The sequence below is a fragment of the Chaetodon auriga genome, chromosome 18 (genome assembly GCF_051107435.1).
Source record: "Chaetodon auriga isolate fChaAug3 chromosome 18, fChaAug3.hap1, whole genome shotgun sequence".
Taxonomy (NCBI): Eukaryota; Metazoa; Chordata; class Actinopteri; order Chaetodontiformes; family Chaetodontidae; genus Chaetodon; species Chaetodon auriga.
The window spans coordinates 3,138,157-3,153,464 of NC_135091.1; the positions used below are offsets into that span (position 1 = coordinate 3,138,157).

The following is a 15,308-nucleotide window of genomic DNA, read 5'->3' on the forward strand; positions in this document are numbered from 1 at the left end:
ATGGAGCACCATTGCAAACTGAAATAAATAACAAAGTGATTTCTACACATTAATTAACACACAGGAAAAATGTTATGCTCCTTCATCACAGAGCTTAAAAGAAAAAAATCATCTATACACTGCATGATTATAATACACAAAAAAGTCAGACTAAGTTCATAAATAAAGCTGGACCTAAGAGAAAAAATGAGTTCTCCCAATAAACAGTAAATGGGATAATGCCAGGCTGGCCACTGAAATAATTAATAGGCTTTTACTGTGAAACAGGATGTACCATTTTGAGCGCTAATCAACAGAAAATGTGTGATTTGTGGTGTTTAAGAGTGTGGTTTGCACAATAAATCCAATCTCCTGACTATTTCAGCACAATGCCAGATCAATAGAGGACACCCCCACCCAAACCCGCAGCCTCCAGCCTTTACACACTTGACTGTATGTTTGAGTCACAGTGACAGACTGTGGACAGTGTTTTCAGAAGGACATTATGTGTCCTGTTAATGTTAGTTTAAAGAATGAGGCCGCGGTGATCTAATGGCTGCTGGTGCCATCCAAGCGGACGACAGCAGAGCGATCAGTTATTGTTTCATGACAACGGGAAAGGGCTCATTGTAAAAATCAGCTGCACATTAAAGAACAAGTAAAGCAAACATTAAAGGACAAACGAGCAAATAAAAGCACTTAAAGCCAAGCACTTAAGATGTTATTAAATTCTATCCGTTTGTTTAAGATATAAGCAAAGACCGCAGCCGCGATAAATCACTTTTAAACATTGTCTTTATGGCTCAAAGTGATTCCCGCTTCACCCGCCACAGACTAGCATCAGCTCACAGCATTGCATCATGGGACGCTGTTTGTGTTCAGCAGTTTTCCGCCTCAGATCAGATGCTAAATATAGGTTGTATAAACAGAGATGTTGGAGCAGATTTGCATCGGTGAAAAAGCGAGTAAACAAGTTCCGTCGATGTGTGTGAAACACGATAATGAGCAGAGAAATCGAGCTGTTTGTCTGACAAACCCTAAGCAAGAAACAGAGCGCTTATCCACAACAGTGAAACACCACAGAGCGATGACGCCGTCTGCTTCTCAAGCTCCTCTTTAATCACATCTGTCGCCCCAAAGGGAAACCAGTGTCTTGTGAAAAGGCCAACCAACATGGAGACTGAGCGCTTCTCTCATAAGGCAAAGAGGAAGTGGCTTTTGAAGTTCAGTGGTGAGGGGGAAAACAAAGAGGAAAACAAAGAAATACACTTACAGGTGGTCTCGGTGCCCTTCAGAGGATCGCTGCTCTCCTCACCAACCACGGAGTAGACGTTGACGAGGTACTCGGTCAGCGGCGTCAGGCCCTCCAGTACTATGGTGGTCATCGACCCATCGACCATCAGCTGAAAGGATAAAGGACTGGTTATCGTACTGTGGCCAGTATTTTTACAATCTGTGTGTGTTTTGTTTTTTTTTTGCATGTTTCAGCAGAATCTGTACACTCTTTTAAGATTCTAATATTTTGGGGGGCATTTTTTGCCTTTATTTGATTGCAGACAGTATAAAGACAAACAAGGGGACACGGAGAAGACTGGAGACACTGCGTTTATGTGGTATGAGCTTCAGTTATTCAGCTATCAGCATCGACCAACCATGTTAAAATGTAGTGCATCACAAAGTCACAGGAGTTCTAATTTCTCTCACTAAACCATCTTTTGGTTTTGGTGGCGGAGACATTCCTTTTGTGTGGTTTCGTGTTGGAGCGGTTCGGTTGGAGTAAATGCTGTCAGACCTCCACTTCAGCACAAAAACAAAACATGTTTGTTGTGTGGCGACGCATTAGTTGTGTTAAGTTTCAGGACTCATATTTCATGAAAGTGAAACTGCTGATCATTTTGGAAATCTGGTTGTATTTAATGAACTAAAACATGCAAAGCCACCTGAGCGGTCCGTTAAGAGGTAAGTTATCAGACAGTTCCTTAAACTCTGAAACACTTACAGTGACCCAAAACACCCTCTTCAGCCTTAAGCCGAAATATTCCAGGTTCACAGAAACACGTTTCATCTCTCAGAAGAGTGACATGACCTCGACACTGACCCTCCCCGTTACTGGCGGCTGGTAATTTATCAGTTCAGTCTCACTGTAAATCACTGCCAACAACACCTTCACCAAACACCCAGCATGTAAACATCATATATCTCATGCTGTTCATATGTGCTTTACAGTCAAATGTAAAGAGATGAAAGAAGAGCGAGGGGCTGTACGACGAGGCGTCTCGGCCCAGTGTGAGGTCTATAACGTTAAACTAAGTGGATCCAGTGGAAACTCTGCTCGATTTCAGATGAGTCCGATTATAATCACCCAGGCTCCATCTGACAGGGGCCAATAAAAGCACAAAGGATGGAAAAGACCCCAGTGCTCTGTTTTCAAAGACAGGAGTGACAGGAGGTTAAGTGCAAACTAAACGTAGGTTCACCAAAGCGACTGGCACGCAGACTTCAGTCCCTGAGGGCCCAGCGCACGAGGCTTTGAAAAGAAGCCAGACCTGCGTATTTGGAAACCTTCAAGAGGTGCTTTTTAACCTGTCTTGTGAGGTTAGCCACAGAGTGCAACACATACCAGAATATTAAACAACAGGGGAGGATTTAAGTGTCAATTAGTCTGTTTTTGTCTGACTGACAACCTGTCATTATCTAAATTCACAGGAAGTAGTAAATCTCACCTGACTGGTGTGGTGTACAGATACAAACAATCTAAACAGGTATCTGCTACAGTTTAAGCCGGGGAATTTATAAGCAAACGAGATGCTATTTGATATTCAGGTTCTTATCCAGCACTCACAGATGGTAAACATAAAGTTTCTGAGCAGGGAAGCACACTGGGTGGATTCCTTTAACGAAGTTCTGTTAAACAGACCAATTATCACAGTCTTTTGACCATTTAGACCCGGAATAATGGAGTAAATGTGACTCCAAACAACAATTACTGAACCAGTTCTTTCTACCACAACCAGGTTCAAGATGTGAGGGGTAAAACATTAAGAACAACAACTTTTTTTGGTTGATTTTAACTCTGCGAACACTTTGAGAGGCACCAAAGAAACATAGTGAGATGGTATTATTGTTGTGGTTCCTCCCTGATGTGAGGTGGCCGGTGGCAGGAAGAGGAGAAGCCTTATCTCACCTCCTGGGTGGGTCCTCCAGCCACTGTCATGTAAGTGACCCGGTACTTGTCAACGGGGCTGCCAGGGGCCGTCCAGGTGGCACGGAAGGAGCGGTGGGTAACCTCTGAGGTCACCAGGTTGGTGGGCGCCTCCAGTTCACTGCCTGAAAAGTAATGGACAGGAGCTGGAATATGATCTGACACGTCAAGTATTTCACACTGTGAACCCGACGCCACAAATCTGCCCTGGTCGCGGTCGCGCCTCTGACAGTGAAGCTGTTGGGTCGCTGTATATTTCGGCTCATCTGACAAAGGCTTTCTTTAAAAAAATGTTTTTCTCCAGCTGTGCTGTAAATCACTTCTGTATTTCCTCTCAGAACTGATTTACAGACAAAAAGCACTTCCAATGTGAAAGTTTCCATCAGACGCTTGGATCTGTGTCGCAACATCTTATGACGGCCTGAAATGATCGAGGTTGTCGGGCAGAATTGAGGCAAATTTATTTATCTGAATTCTTTGGATGTGATCTCCTGTTTTCTATCTTAAAAAGTAGAATTGATTTGTGACTAATAGAACACTTTGTTCTCATCGAGGGATTTCAGTGACTGCATAATTTGGACTTTCTTCTTGTCAGCAGTCATTAGTTTCATCATTCAAACAGGCAGCTGTGTACCAAGGAAGTGTACTTCAACTGATACTCATGTCTTCACTTGGACTAAAGGTTAATGTCGTCCATCATACGTAGAGCAACTTTCATGCCCTCGAGCACCTGTAAAACCAAATAAGAGGCTGTAGTAAAATCTCAGAAATATGTGGTTGTCAGTTAAACACTATCGCTCTGTAAATTCCGGAAAAGCTGAACGCTCTGAAGTTTCCATCTGACCTTCACCACTGATAACTACAAAAAGCTGTAAATCTGACTCCGCAGTAATCAAAGAAAAAGCTGGAATTCCAGCAGCGGCCAAACTCCGTTTGAGCAATGCACTTATAAAAAGGTACGAGGGGTTATAGCGCCGCCATCAGGAAAATACGTCTGCAACCGCTTTAGATGAGGCTGCGTCATTTCACCAAGTTTGGGACAGAAAAATGTTGAGAACTAAAGAAAAACTGGAAAAAGGATAGCAGCGTGTGGGTACTTTTTCCATCTTGGTCTTAATATCAGAATCCAAAGTTTGGCCACTTTTTGATGCGTTGATGGCCTTGGTCTATTTTCCTTTCAGTGGATTCTGATACCAGCGACAGAAGTTTGATGACTCTTTTCCTACCTGGACCCTTGACGCTGTTACACAGGTTGACGGTGAGGTCGTCCACGATGTCCAGCAGGAACTGGAAGTCGTTGACGTTGTACATGTGAATTTCGTCGGGGTCGCTGGCGATGGACCTCAACTCATTCTCGTCTGCGTTCTTCACACCTGAGAGGAAAATGTGTCGTCATAACTGTGCTTGAAAAATGAGACCTAAAGACGAGACTGACACATTTACATCCAATTTGTAAACTGCAAACTGTGAATACTTGACATACAAATACATACTGCACATCACCGCTGATCATTTTACAAAGCCACTGGTTTCATTTGAGTGTGCTTTGAACCTCCAGAGACTTCAAACAAATCTGATTTTTATTCTCAGAAATTAATTGAAATTTACGACCGGATGAAACAGCTGGATCTCAAGTTTTAAAAAGTTTGGAATGTGAAGCTTACAGAGCCAAATCATGGAAAATCAGTGGTGTGGTCCTCCAACTGTTAGCTAATATTTTCAAGCGACAAACACAATAAATAAGTGTTTTCTAGTAATGTTAATATCACTTAAATCTTTTCTACGAAAGCGTAACAAAATCACTCACCGATTGCGTAGAGCTCGATGCCGCTGTCTCTCAGGTTCTGCGAGTTGAAGACAATTTCGTCCTGGGACTTTCCGTCAGTGATCAGGACACCGATTTTGCGGGAGTTTTCTCGCAGCCCCACGTTGGGCTTGAAGTTGTTCTGAAGGATGTAGTTTAGAGCCATTCCTGTGTGACGGGAGCGAAGCTTTAACAAAGCTTTCAGACTGTGAATCTCAGCTTTTCTGTCGTCGAACAGTTCTGGGACAACACCAAACCCATCTGGAGCTACAAATACTAAACACGCTCCATTCATTACAATAATGACTGCAGGTCACAGTACGTACATTCATTTTCTCAGTACAGTAACAGCTGGAACAGTACAAAGGTAAATTTAACCGAGCTGGTAACAAACAGAAGTTGTGTGTTTAGCCATACTTTGGCAAACGTGGGTGAAAATCTTTGATCAAAATCTACTTTCTTGTTGCACTTGTTGAAAAATAACCACTTCAGCTCTCGGCTAATGGATCCAAATAAGGAAGAAAATACGTTTAAATCAGTTTAAACCTGGTTCGGTTTGGACAAAGCGCTGCTGAATCACCTGTCATGGTGTTGCCTCCTTTGTACGGCAGGTTGGCGACGGCATCCAGCAGGGACTCCTTGGTCGGGTGGGCGTTCAGGTGCCACTCGGTCTTTGGGTCTCCACTGTACTGAGCCAGACCTGCGGAAAACACAAGCAATGTGTAAATATAAAGGACACACCAACCAACAACAAAAAAAAAAATCATAAAATGGTGCAGATAACACAGGTTTACCAGCAAAAAACTACAGTTTTTAACGGAAAATCTGGCACAGTAGCAGCAGTAGTCCTAGCAGTAACAGATGTACAGGTTACATTATTAGAATAGAAGTAGCTGGAGTACTAGTAGCAGCATTAGAAGTATTTAAAGTAACAACAGTTGTAGTAATAGTAGTGGAACAGCAGCAGCAGTATTAGTAGTAGCTGTAACCACAGAGGCAGTGGCAGAATGATGTAATCAGTAATAGTAGTAGTCGCAGTACTAAACAAGTTAAATTGTTAGTTTCAGTAGTTGTACTAAGCCATGTCCTCACAGGATTAGTATTAATAAAATTAATAGTTGCAGAAGTAGTAGGTGGGACATTTGTACTACTTTGAGTATTTCTTTTTATTCCACCACTGTACTTTTATTCAACGGCTGTAAGCAGCATAAAGTTTACAAATCAAGACAACATGTGACAAACGTATAAAATATGATAAACTGCTTAAACTTTAAAGTTTAATCAATACTACATGTAGTGGTTAAAGCAGTGGTGGTGGTGTACAGCAATGTAAATCCAAATAGTCATTACCAATCTGGACTCTGTCAGGGCTGATGTCGAACACGCTGACCATGCGAGCGATGAAGTTGCGGATGGTTTTGAAGTTGATGCGGCCGATGCTCCAAGAGCCGTCGACCAGCAGCACGATGTCGGCCTTGGCTGCGGTCTTACACTGAGTGTCTGCAGAGAGACGGCAAGGGAGGGGGGGGCAGTGAGCGAAACACCCGGTGTACCACAGACACCCACCAAAAGTGTCCGTTCAGTTTTATATTTTTAAATGAACTGTGAGACGAATGCGTGTGGAAAGTGAGAGAAAGTGAGGGGAAACTTTGTGGGATGCATCAGAGGAGACAGCGCTGAGGAGCAGGAGTCATAAAACTCTCACAATCACAAGATGTTTACACAGCAGAATGTTTTTGCACAGCGTTATGTAACACAAATAATTCACACTTGTAACACATTGTGTAACAGCTGTCATTTCTGGATTAACTGCTCTCTCTTCAGAGACTTTTTTTCCCTCCGTCTTCCAGCACAGCCAGTCGTTTGGGTTTTTACATCCATCGATGAATGAGCCCTGTGGTCTTTTCTGGCTGACACTGAGGCCGACACCTCCAGCAGCAGACTCTGTGATATACGAGTCCTCCTGCTGCCAAAAGTTACTGCGCATTCCTGCTTCAGGCACCTGTTGGGGTGAAAAATGGCCGCCCATTCTCTTTTCTAGGACGGCGTGCCTGGCCGATGGCGAGCCCTTAAAAACCAGGCCCCTGTGTGTGCAATTGAAAACAGGTTAGGAGACAATCGATTTCATTTTTTTGTTCTTTGTCAGCAGGCTGCAGAAACAGATGCTTGATGCTAAGAGGAACCGAGTCGGATGCTTGACCGCAGTCTGTTTGAGTTATACCACCGCCGGTAAACAACATGCTCACATGTCCCTCCGACATTCATTAATAAAAACAGATGTCATAAACAGAGGCAGCTTTAAGAGGCATCTAATATGCTGCAGACAACTGCTGGATCCAGTGTCTCTGAGCCTCAGCAGATAAATATCCAGCTCAGTCTGACTGTGGGAGAGAAGCCACTGGTGCAGAAACCTGCAGCAGCTCGGACTTTTGTTGTTTTTGCTCTGAGGCTGAAGGCCGCCTTAAACCCCGAAATGAAATGAAGTCTGGATCCAAAGTCAATGGCAGTGTCAGCATGAGGTTTTTCTTTTCCAAAACTCGAGTTATGTGATTTTGGAGGGAACCCCTTTTGCATGTTTCAGGGCCGTTGATACGACTTCGCATTATGGGTATCGTCCGTTTTATTGATGATCTTTTTATTATCTGACAAAACTCAAAGAAGTTGGAGCGCACGAACGGCATCAGTGGCATTTTGAGCCAAACTGAATGCTCATTTTCATTCTTGATCTTGAAAACAGTAGTTTGGTGAACCAATCCCAAAGCACTTCCAGAGCTCTGAACAGTCGGCACGATGAGCAGCCATTTTAAGCCAATACACATTACAGCAAATTCCACCTGTTGGTGAAGGTCACAGCATTCAGCTAAAAGCTACTGGGTTGGGACTGTTTTGATTCCGTGATATGGAAGTCGCCTTTACTGAAACCTCTTTACATCCAATGATACATACATACATTTTAACAAGCTATCCTTTAATGCATTTGGCATCTTTTTCTGTCTAAAAACATATCAATTTCAAAAAAGTGATGGCAAGCAAGCTCATGTCATGTTGAATTTGATCATTTCCAATGTTCACACATTCACTTGTTCAAAAATGTGGTTAACTTGTCCAAAAATCTTAAAAACACGACATTATTCCAGATGATATCCAGCGATATAATAAAAAGTTGATGGAAACGAGTCAAATTTTCTCTCTTGACTGAAGTTTTTCACACTTTTTTAAAGAAAAAACTTAAAAAGGAATAACGCATTTAACGACGTGTAAGTAGCATACAGAGGACACCTCAAGCAGCTCTGCCAGACCATATGGACCTATCAGAAAGTCTGGATTAAAGCCTCTGCTAAGCAGCCTGCCATGTGAGAGCTGCTGCGTAATATATGAGGATCTCTGAGTGGAGCAGCGGTGGAACGTCCTGGCCGGTTCCCCGCTCGGCGGGCAGTCGGTCACCGTGTCTGGTCCTCATTACAGAGGGAATTTCTGCCCAGGGTCAGCACCCCCTCAGGGTCTTATGAAGAAGAGTAACATTTTCCTAACTGCATACATCCCGGCGGCAGATTAAGCTCTGAATCATAAAAAAAAAAAAAAAAAAGCCTGTAATTGCAAGCAGAGCCCCTTTCCACACTCTGAACAACATAACAATGGGAAATATCTGCTTTTGAATGACTAAAAAAACATTTGGCCAGCAGATACTGAGCTGATGAAGATACAGTATGTTCGTGGTGACACCATCAAAGGCCAGCGCATCATTTGGGCAGCAGCTCAGACACTGGCACATGTTCAGCACGTGAGGCGGTCAGGGAACACGTCCATTGGGCAATTCATAAACGTTAGTGTCAACGCTTCAGCGCATGTTAAATGGCATGTCATTTTGCTCCAGATTATGCTCCAAATGAGATATGAGGGAGGTGAGGAAGCGTGAGCCAAGCAGCTCTGAATAATTTGTTGTAATCATAATCATCTGCGCCGGAATTTCACTCAGCGATTCCAAACAGACAGCGATTTTAATTCCCTTTGACAACAAATAATTCAACGTTCAAGCCCTAATCTGCGCGGCGCTTCGAAGTCAGACACTCTCGTTCTGAGATGACTTGGATCAGACAGCGTCTGGTCTGCAGGCCTGCTCTTTAGGGCTGCTAATGGAGTGCGGTTGTAGTGTGGTGGAGTTATCAGCCTTTACCAGAAGAATCGAGAGGAGGCGGCTCAGGACCGTCAATGAGCGTCGTCTTCTCCTCTCCTGCCAGAGGCAAACTCTGCCCTCCTTCAAACATCCCAAACACGGCAACAGAGTACTTTGTTCCTGCCCTGAGGGGGACAGGAAATGACAAAAACCCACGTCAGCCTTTCAAAATCTCAATTAGAAGACCAAAATGAGATCTGAAAAAAGTAGCTCCTGGTCTGTCAAATGACTTAACTGGCAAAAGAAAAAAAACTTTGCTGGATCTGAACTGCAGATAATGATTTTTCCTTGACCTTAATTCCAAAATTAGACATCCAAGGTTTGAAAAAAATTCCTACAAAATGACTCACAGCAGACAGCACGAATCTGCATTAGGAAAAAGAGTAAAATGTGTTTGTTTTATGTATAACAGCTGGTAAAATAGCTCCATGCTATCCTCCCGCCAATTATAATTGTCATAAGTTAGAATTAACTGGATATTATACTGCCAACACCATTCAGCAAGTTGCAAAACAAATGATGTTACTGATAACTTGAAAGTGTTTTGAAGAAAATGTACACGTAATAGCTGCTTTAGCAAGACGTGGAGGAGGCAGCACCATGACAGCTGATTACACAGCACCTCCAAATGTAAAAAATCTTTTAGTACATTCAATCATTGGCTGAAAACTGAAGCTGTTATTGCTCAAAAAGTGCAACACGGAAGGTTTTCTTTCAAAGTTTGAATTAATATTCTCATGATGACTCATAAGGGTTGTACCAGCTTTAACTAGGGCACTACTACTGCAGATGGTTCTGTTTGCTCAGGTGATTTCTTTGTTTTACCCTCTAATATTTAGTGTTTCCTCAGAACATTTAAATACTTAATAGTTCAGAAAGATTACCTGAGTTCCTCCAGAACGACTGTGCTGTCATAGGGACCAACCAGGAGCTCCCCCAGGTCAATGTCATTCCCAGTGGGGTGAAAGGTCACTTTGTAGCCCTTAACATCTCCAGGTGCTGGATCCCAGGAGACTCTGAAACTGTTCTTGGTGGGCTCTGAGGTCTGGAGGTTTCTTGGAGACTTGTAAGGCGACACTGAAAAAGAAGAACCCCGCCAGAACTTCAGGACAAACACAAGCAGGATGTCAGTTTAACGCAACTCCAACTATTGGGCGAAGGTTTGAAGATCAGCCACACCACATTCAAGCCAGTTTCTCATTAGTCCATAATACAATACCTTGAACCCGGTGTCACTTGTTAAAAAGCCCAGTGTCATGCTGTGTGTTAGTAATGGTAGCGTGTGATTGAGCATATGTTTAACTGTGATTTTAGTGTTCTAGTGAACAGACGCTGCTCCTCTGCAGCGCAGCAGCACCTGTGGTGTGAAAAACATTCATCTTAACAAGTCGTTTCAACTTGAAGTCAGTCCTAAAATCTTATTTTTGGTGGAACAATGGAAAAAAAATCCGCAACTTGGATGACAGACTCCCACTTGTTGCTAAGACAGCATGATTTGTGTTAATGTTTCTCTTGAAACAAGTGACAAAGTTGTCAAACAGGCCAGTTTTTCATGCATTTCTTTTGCAGTACTGACATTTACTAGAAGCCATTTGAGATGGAAGTCCTTATCCAGAACATCAAGGGATCAATTTTTCCTCCATAACCCAGAGTCAGATGAAGTCAAACATGTCTTGTTGAGCTGTGAGATTAGCCTTGGTCAGCTAAATTAATGCACATTTATGGCACCAAGCAGCAGCTCCTTTCAAAATTAGAGAAAAATACCTTCATTTTGTAGCTACATATTGACTTGGTATTAAAGGTTTTCCTATCAGAAAAATGCAGATTCGTACACTGTGGGAGCATGGAAGGGAAACAGAAGTTTAAAGTCACATTTATACTGACGGTTCAGGCCAAATCTGGGGATCTTTGCAAGACAATGTTATAGTATGGCTTCTTTCCAAACTCAGTGAATCTGTCACGCATCCAATTCTGTGATAGTGAAGAAAGGGTCAACAATGGAAAAAGACTGTTTTCACAGGTGGCTCTACAGACAAAGCTACACGGAGTTTCCCTAATGTGACAGCAACTTGATCCCACTGACTTTCAGCAATTGAGTTAAAATAGGCTAATTTCACCATTCACCGCAGCTTCAAAATGCAAGCAGGGACCAAAGAAGCACATCCATGAGTTTGTTTGACTCTGGGTAAGTAGGACTAATAGTATCCTTGCCCAGAGGCCAAAGCTAACACTTAAACATTTTACTTTTATATCTAACATCCTGGTTGGCAAGCCAATCACAGGACATCCTATGGACTCTGGGGTGGGATCCCTAAACGGGATCCTGAGCAGCAGATTCTTAAATTTCATTCCACCAATGATAATGTTTTAAGACTTAATCCTGGTTTAAACGTCTTGGTTAAGATGGACATGTTTCTGCAGTGTACTGTCTGTCGTAGGGTTGAATTATGGACCAACGTACGTGTCGTTCCTACTCCTTGCCTTGCTTTTCCTTCCCCGCGCTTGTAGATGGGGTGAACGGTGATGTTGTAAGTGGTTACGGGCTGCAGGCGCTTCATGACGGTGGAGGTGACCGTCCCAGGGATCTTGAGGGTCACTTCTTTCCCTCCACCTCTGGGAACATACTTCAGCCGGTAGTGGGCCACTTTGCCCGGCGCCGGCATCCACGTGACTTTCATGGTTCGCTCGGTCATATCCGTCACGTTTAACTTTTTACCAGCAGCAGATGCTAAAAACAACAACAAAAAAAAAAGCTCAAAGTCAGATTCAGCCTAAACGACGTGTGCAGTAACCCTGGAATGACCAACATGAACCTAAGATTTAAGATGGTGTCTGTTCTGTATCTGTTAACATTGTTATTGTCAGATACTATCTACAATGAATATTTCAGCAATTATTTTTGCATCAACAGAACCTCTGTTCAACTGTGCCTGTCAAAGGTTTGGACACACCTTCTCATTTAATGTTTTTTCGTTATTTTTATCATTGTCTACATTGTAGATTAAAACTGGAGACCATGAAAGAACATACGGATTGATGTAGTAAACAAAAACACTGTAAACAAAGCAAAATATGCTTTATATTCTTCAAAGGTAGCCACCTTTTGCCTTGATGACAGCTTTGAGGTAGTGTGGGCATACAGTAAACAGCCTTATTCAGGTACTGTACAAATTCATATTATGGCAAGAACCACTTAATTAAGTAAAGAGAAATGATCATCCATCATTACTTTAAGACATGAAGGTCAGTCAATCCGCAAACTTTGAATGTATCTTAAAGTGCAGTCGTAAAAACCATCAAACGCTCTGATGAAACTGGCTCTCATGAGGACCGCGACAGGAAAGGAGCAAGACCAAGAGTTCCCTCTGCTGCAGAGGATAAGCTCATTACAGAAATGAACAATTAATGGCACCTCAGATTAGAGCCCACAGAGTTCAAGTAGCAGACACATCTCAACAGCAACTGTTAGAGGAGGCTGTGTGAATCCGGCCTTCATGGTTGAACTGCTGCAAAGAAACCACTACTGAGAAAGGCCAACAAGAGGAAGAGAGGCGCTTGGGCCAAGAAACACAAGGAACGGACATTAGAGCAGTGGAAATCTGTCCTTTGGTCTGATGAGTCCAGACTCGAGATTTCTGGTTTAACAGATCATCCTTTGTCAGTTTTTATGTTCTGTATGTGAGGACTAAGCTTCACGCAGTCGCTCGTCTTCTTCTGGTGGCTACGTAACAATAAAAATGTAGTTATGTTTCATCTCAACTCGAAAACCAATCGTCTTTCCTTTTCAATTCAAAGGCCAAGAGTGGTTTCCTTTATATTCCTTTCATAAGCGTTATGTATTCATAACTGCAGGCTTAAATGTTGAGTAATACCATCCGCTTCATGCCAAAACTAATTGCTTATGAATTAGGCATTTACCCAGAAGTGATCAGTTTGGAGGAAATGCTAACCACATTTTCCTTTTCCCTCGAAACAACCGAAGCCCCATAAAATGAAATGAACTTATTCCGATGATTCTGCAAGTGATTAAAACAACTTTGCAAGGGAATAATATGTATATTTAATGATCCCAAGGAAAGTTTTTCAGACTACTTAATTTCACTCGGGAGGATTTTTATTGGTGGAAAAAACATGGCATCCAACTTTTCAATGTGTTGATAGATCTGAACAAATGTGCAAAGCTGGAGATGTAATAGTTCTGCTGGAAAGATGCATTGAGGAACAATATGTAGTGAAACGTGTTCGTTTATCTACATGTTGCTTTGTTTTAGGTGGCCCGTGTGTGTGAGTTTGGACCATTTGATTTCCCATGTGTGCATATGGAATGAGGAATGTGCTGACATTTTTAGAGGGTGCTCTGTCTCTGATACAGTAAGTCGGTATGCAGTTCACATCCACAGGACACACACGTTGTACCAATATTCCCCTCGGTCGTGAATGTTACACAGCGAAACTGTGACATGTTGGTGTTTCACTGCAGATTACAGTTTGAAAGGCATCGAAAATGAATAGCTCAATTCAAAATTGGACTATTTACACAGAGCAGAGCAGAGCAGAGAGCTGAAGCCTTTTGGAGAACGCCAACTTTACGATTATGCAAGCTCTGAAATCCATTTCACTTTTGTGATAAAAGGAAGCGTTTAATCTGTTTTGACTATTCATGTGGCACGCTGCCTGGTAATCAAAACATAGCATTTTCTGCCAATTGTCTACTCTGAGAATACAATAAAAATGTCATAAACTTCCTCTGACGGGCTGAGAAATGGGTTCACGACCTAACCTCTGACTTTGAAACAGACCCTGTCTGGGCTGCAGAGGTGATCTGAAAGCAAATAGTGTTTGCAGCTTTAACCTCTGAGAAGCTTCAGGAGAGTTGTTCTTTCCTGCATATTGGGCAAACATAAACAACAAAATACACAAGAGGGATTGAATTACAACAGATACAGACCCGTCTCAAGGGCAGAGCTCCTGCTGCTCTGTGCCTCTGAGCTCACAGTTAGCCCCTGGGCGTGCTGCTTCATGATTTGAAAATGTACATTAGCTAAGTATTAGCTGCAGGTGTTTTGTGCTTGCAGATCTTTGGGGTTTATCTTGCTTGTCTTTGAGATGTATATACATATCTTTCTTTGTTTGCAATTATATTCCAGGTTTTGAAAAGTGCTATAAAGTCTTACTAAGGTTAATTTAACCAGTGTTGAATTAAATCAACAGGGTTTTTTTTAAAGTATCTGTAGTCTGTTGGAGGTTAAGTCTTACCGTCAGTGGTTTCCTGTCCAGTGAGAGCGTCGCTGTCCTTGTGATCGTAGGCGGCGACCACAGAAACTTGGTAGAGCGTCTCCGGACTCAGACCTTCCAGCATGGTGTTGGTTACGTCTCCCGGCACCGTTTTCTCTCCAGCCTCCTCAGAGAACAGCGACTTCCATCGAACCTGGTACATCTTCACGTTACCAGGCGCTGCCGTCCAGGACACTGCAAAGCTGGTGTCGGTCACGTCGCTGGTGACCAGGTTTTTAGGTGGGCCCACATCTGAAAACAACAAGCAAAGGTACAGATTAGTACGGGTTTCTAATCTGTGATTCACTACTTATGTAGTTCAGATAAAATGGGTTTTCAAGCATAATAGTGCCCCCAAATCCTCAAATTGCCTCCCTGATCACAACAGATGTTTTGAAACTCAACTGTGTGAAAGTTTTATATTATTTAAAGTCATACTGGCTCGGTTGCTCAAATGTTCTTTCCAGTATTTGACAGATTTTTTTTTTTTTAATCCATCTTCCCTGTAAAACAAAGGAACCATTTGGATGTGCTGGCAGATCAGATTATTTTCTAAAATGGAAACTATTAAAAGGCCATCAAGTGGACAGAAGATTTGAACAACTCACCACAGCTATAAAGGGCGACTGGAGAACCACGTGACTTTTTTAAGACGTTTCTGCTTCATTAGTTCACAGAGCTTTGGGAGACGGGACATGAAACATGTCAGGAACCGTCCCCGCTGAGGCAGAGGGATAACAACAAGAGGAGGATAACTCTTCTTTGTTGTCGATTGAACATCTTGCCTCCCTCTGTTGAAAGAGTGCCAGTTGCAAACTTTGATATTCAGTATTTTGCAGACACATTTAAATTGACCCTTTTACCTTTTAACCAGC

The 15,308-nt window shown here is 42.6% G+C and overlaps 1 protein-coding gene across 2 annotated transcripts in view; it reads right to left on the minus strand.

The window, feature by feature from the left end:
* The window catches only part of col12a1b (collagen, type XII, alpha 1b), a 119,506-nt gene that overhangs the window by 76,046 nt on the left and 28,152 nt on the right, over nucleotides 1-15,308 (minus strand). Inside the window, exons 14-23 of one of the 2 annotated variants that reach the window (XM_076756291.1) lie at nucleotides 14,416-14,685; nucleotides 11,621-11,887; nucleotides 10,044-10,236; nucleotides 9,160-9,284; nucleotides 6,336-6,485; nucleotides 5,566-5,685; nucleotides 4,989-5,153; nucleotides 4,408-4,554; nucleotides 3,164-3,306; nucleotides 1,253-1,382 (exon numbers count right to left, since the gene is read on the minus strand). In XM_076756291.1, coding sequence (XP_076612406.1) covers nucleotides 1,253-1,382; nucleotides 3,164-3,306; nucleotides 4,408-4,554; nucleotides 4,989-5,153; nucleotides 5,566-5,685; nucleotides 6,336-6,485; nucleotides 9,160-9,284; nucleotides 10,044-10,236; nucleotides 11,621-11,887; nucleotides 14,416-14,685 — 1,710 coding nt within the window. The remainder of the gene's footprint in view (nucleotides 1-1,252; nucleotides 1,383-3,163; nucleotides 3,307-4,407; nucleotides 4,555-4,988; nucleotides 5,154-5,565; nucleotides 5,686-6,335; nucleotides 6,486-9,159; nucleotides 9,285-10,043; nucleotides 10,237-11,620; nucleotides 11,888-14,415; nucleotides 14,686-15,308) is intronic. The other variant, XM_076756292.1, reaches the window with a different exon arrangement.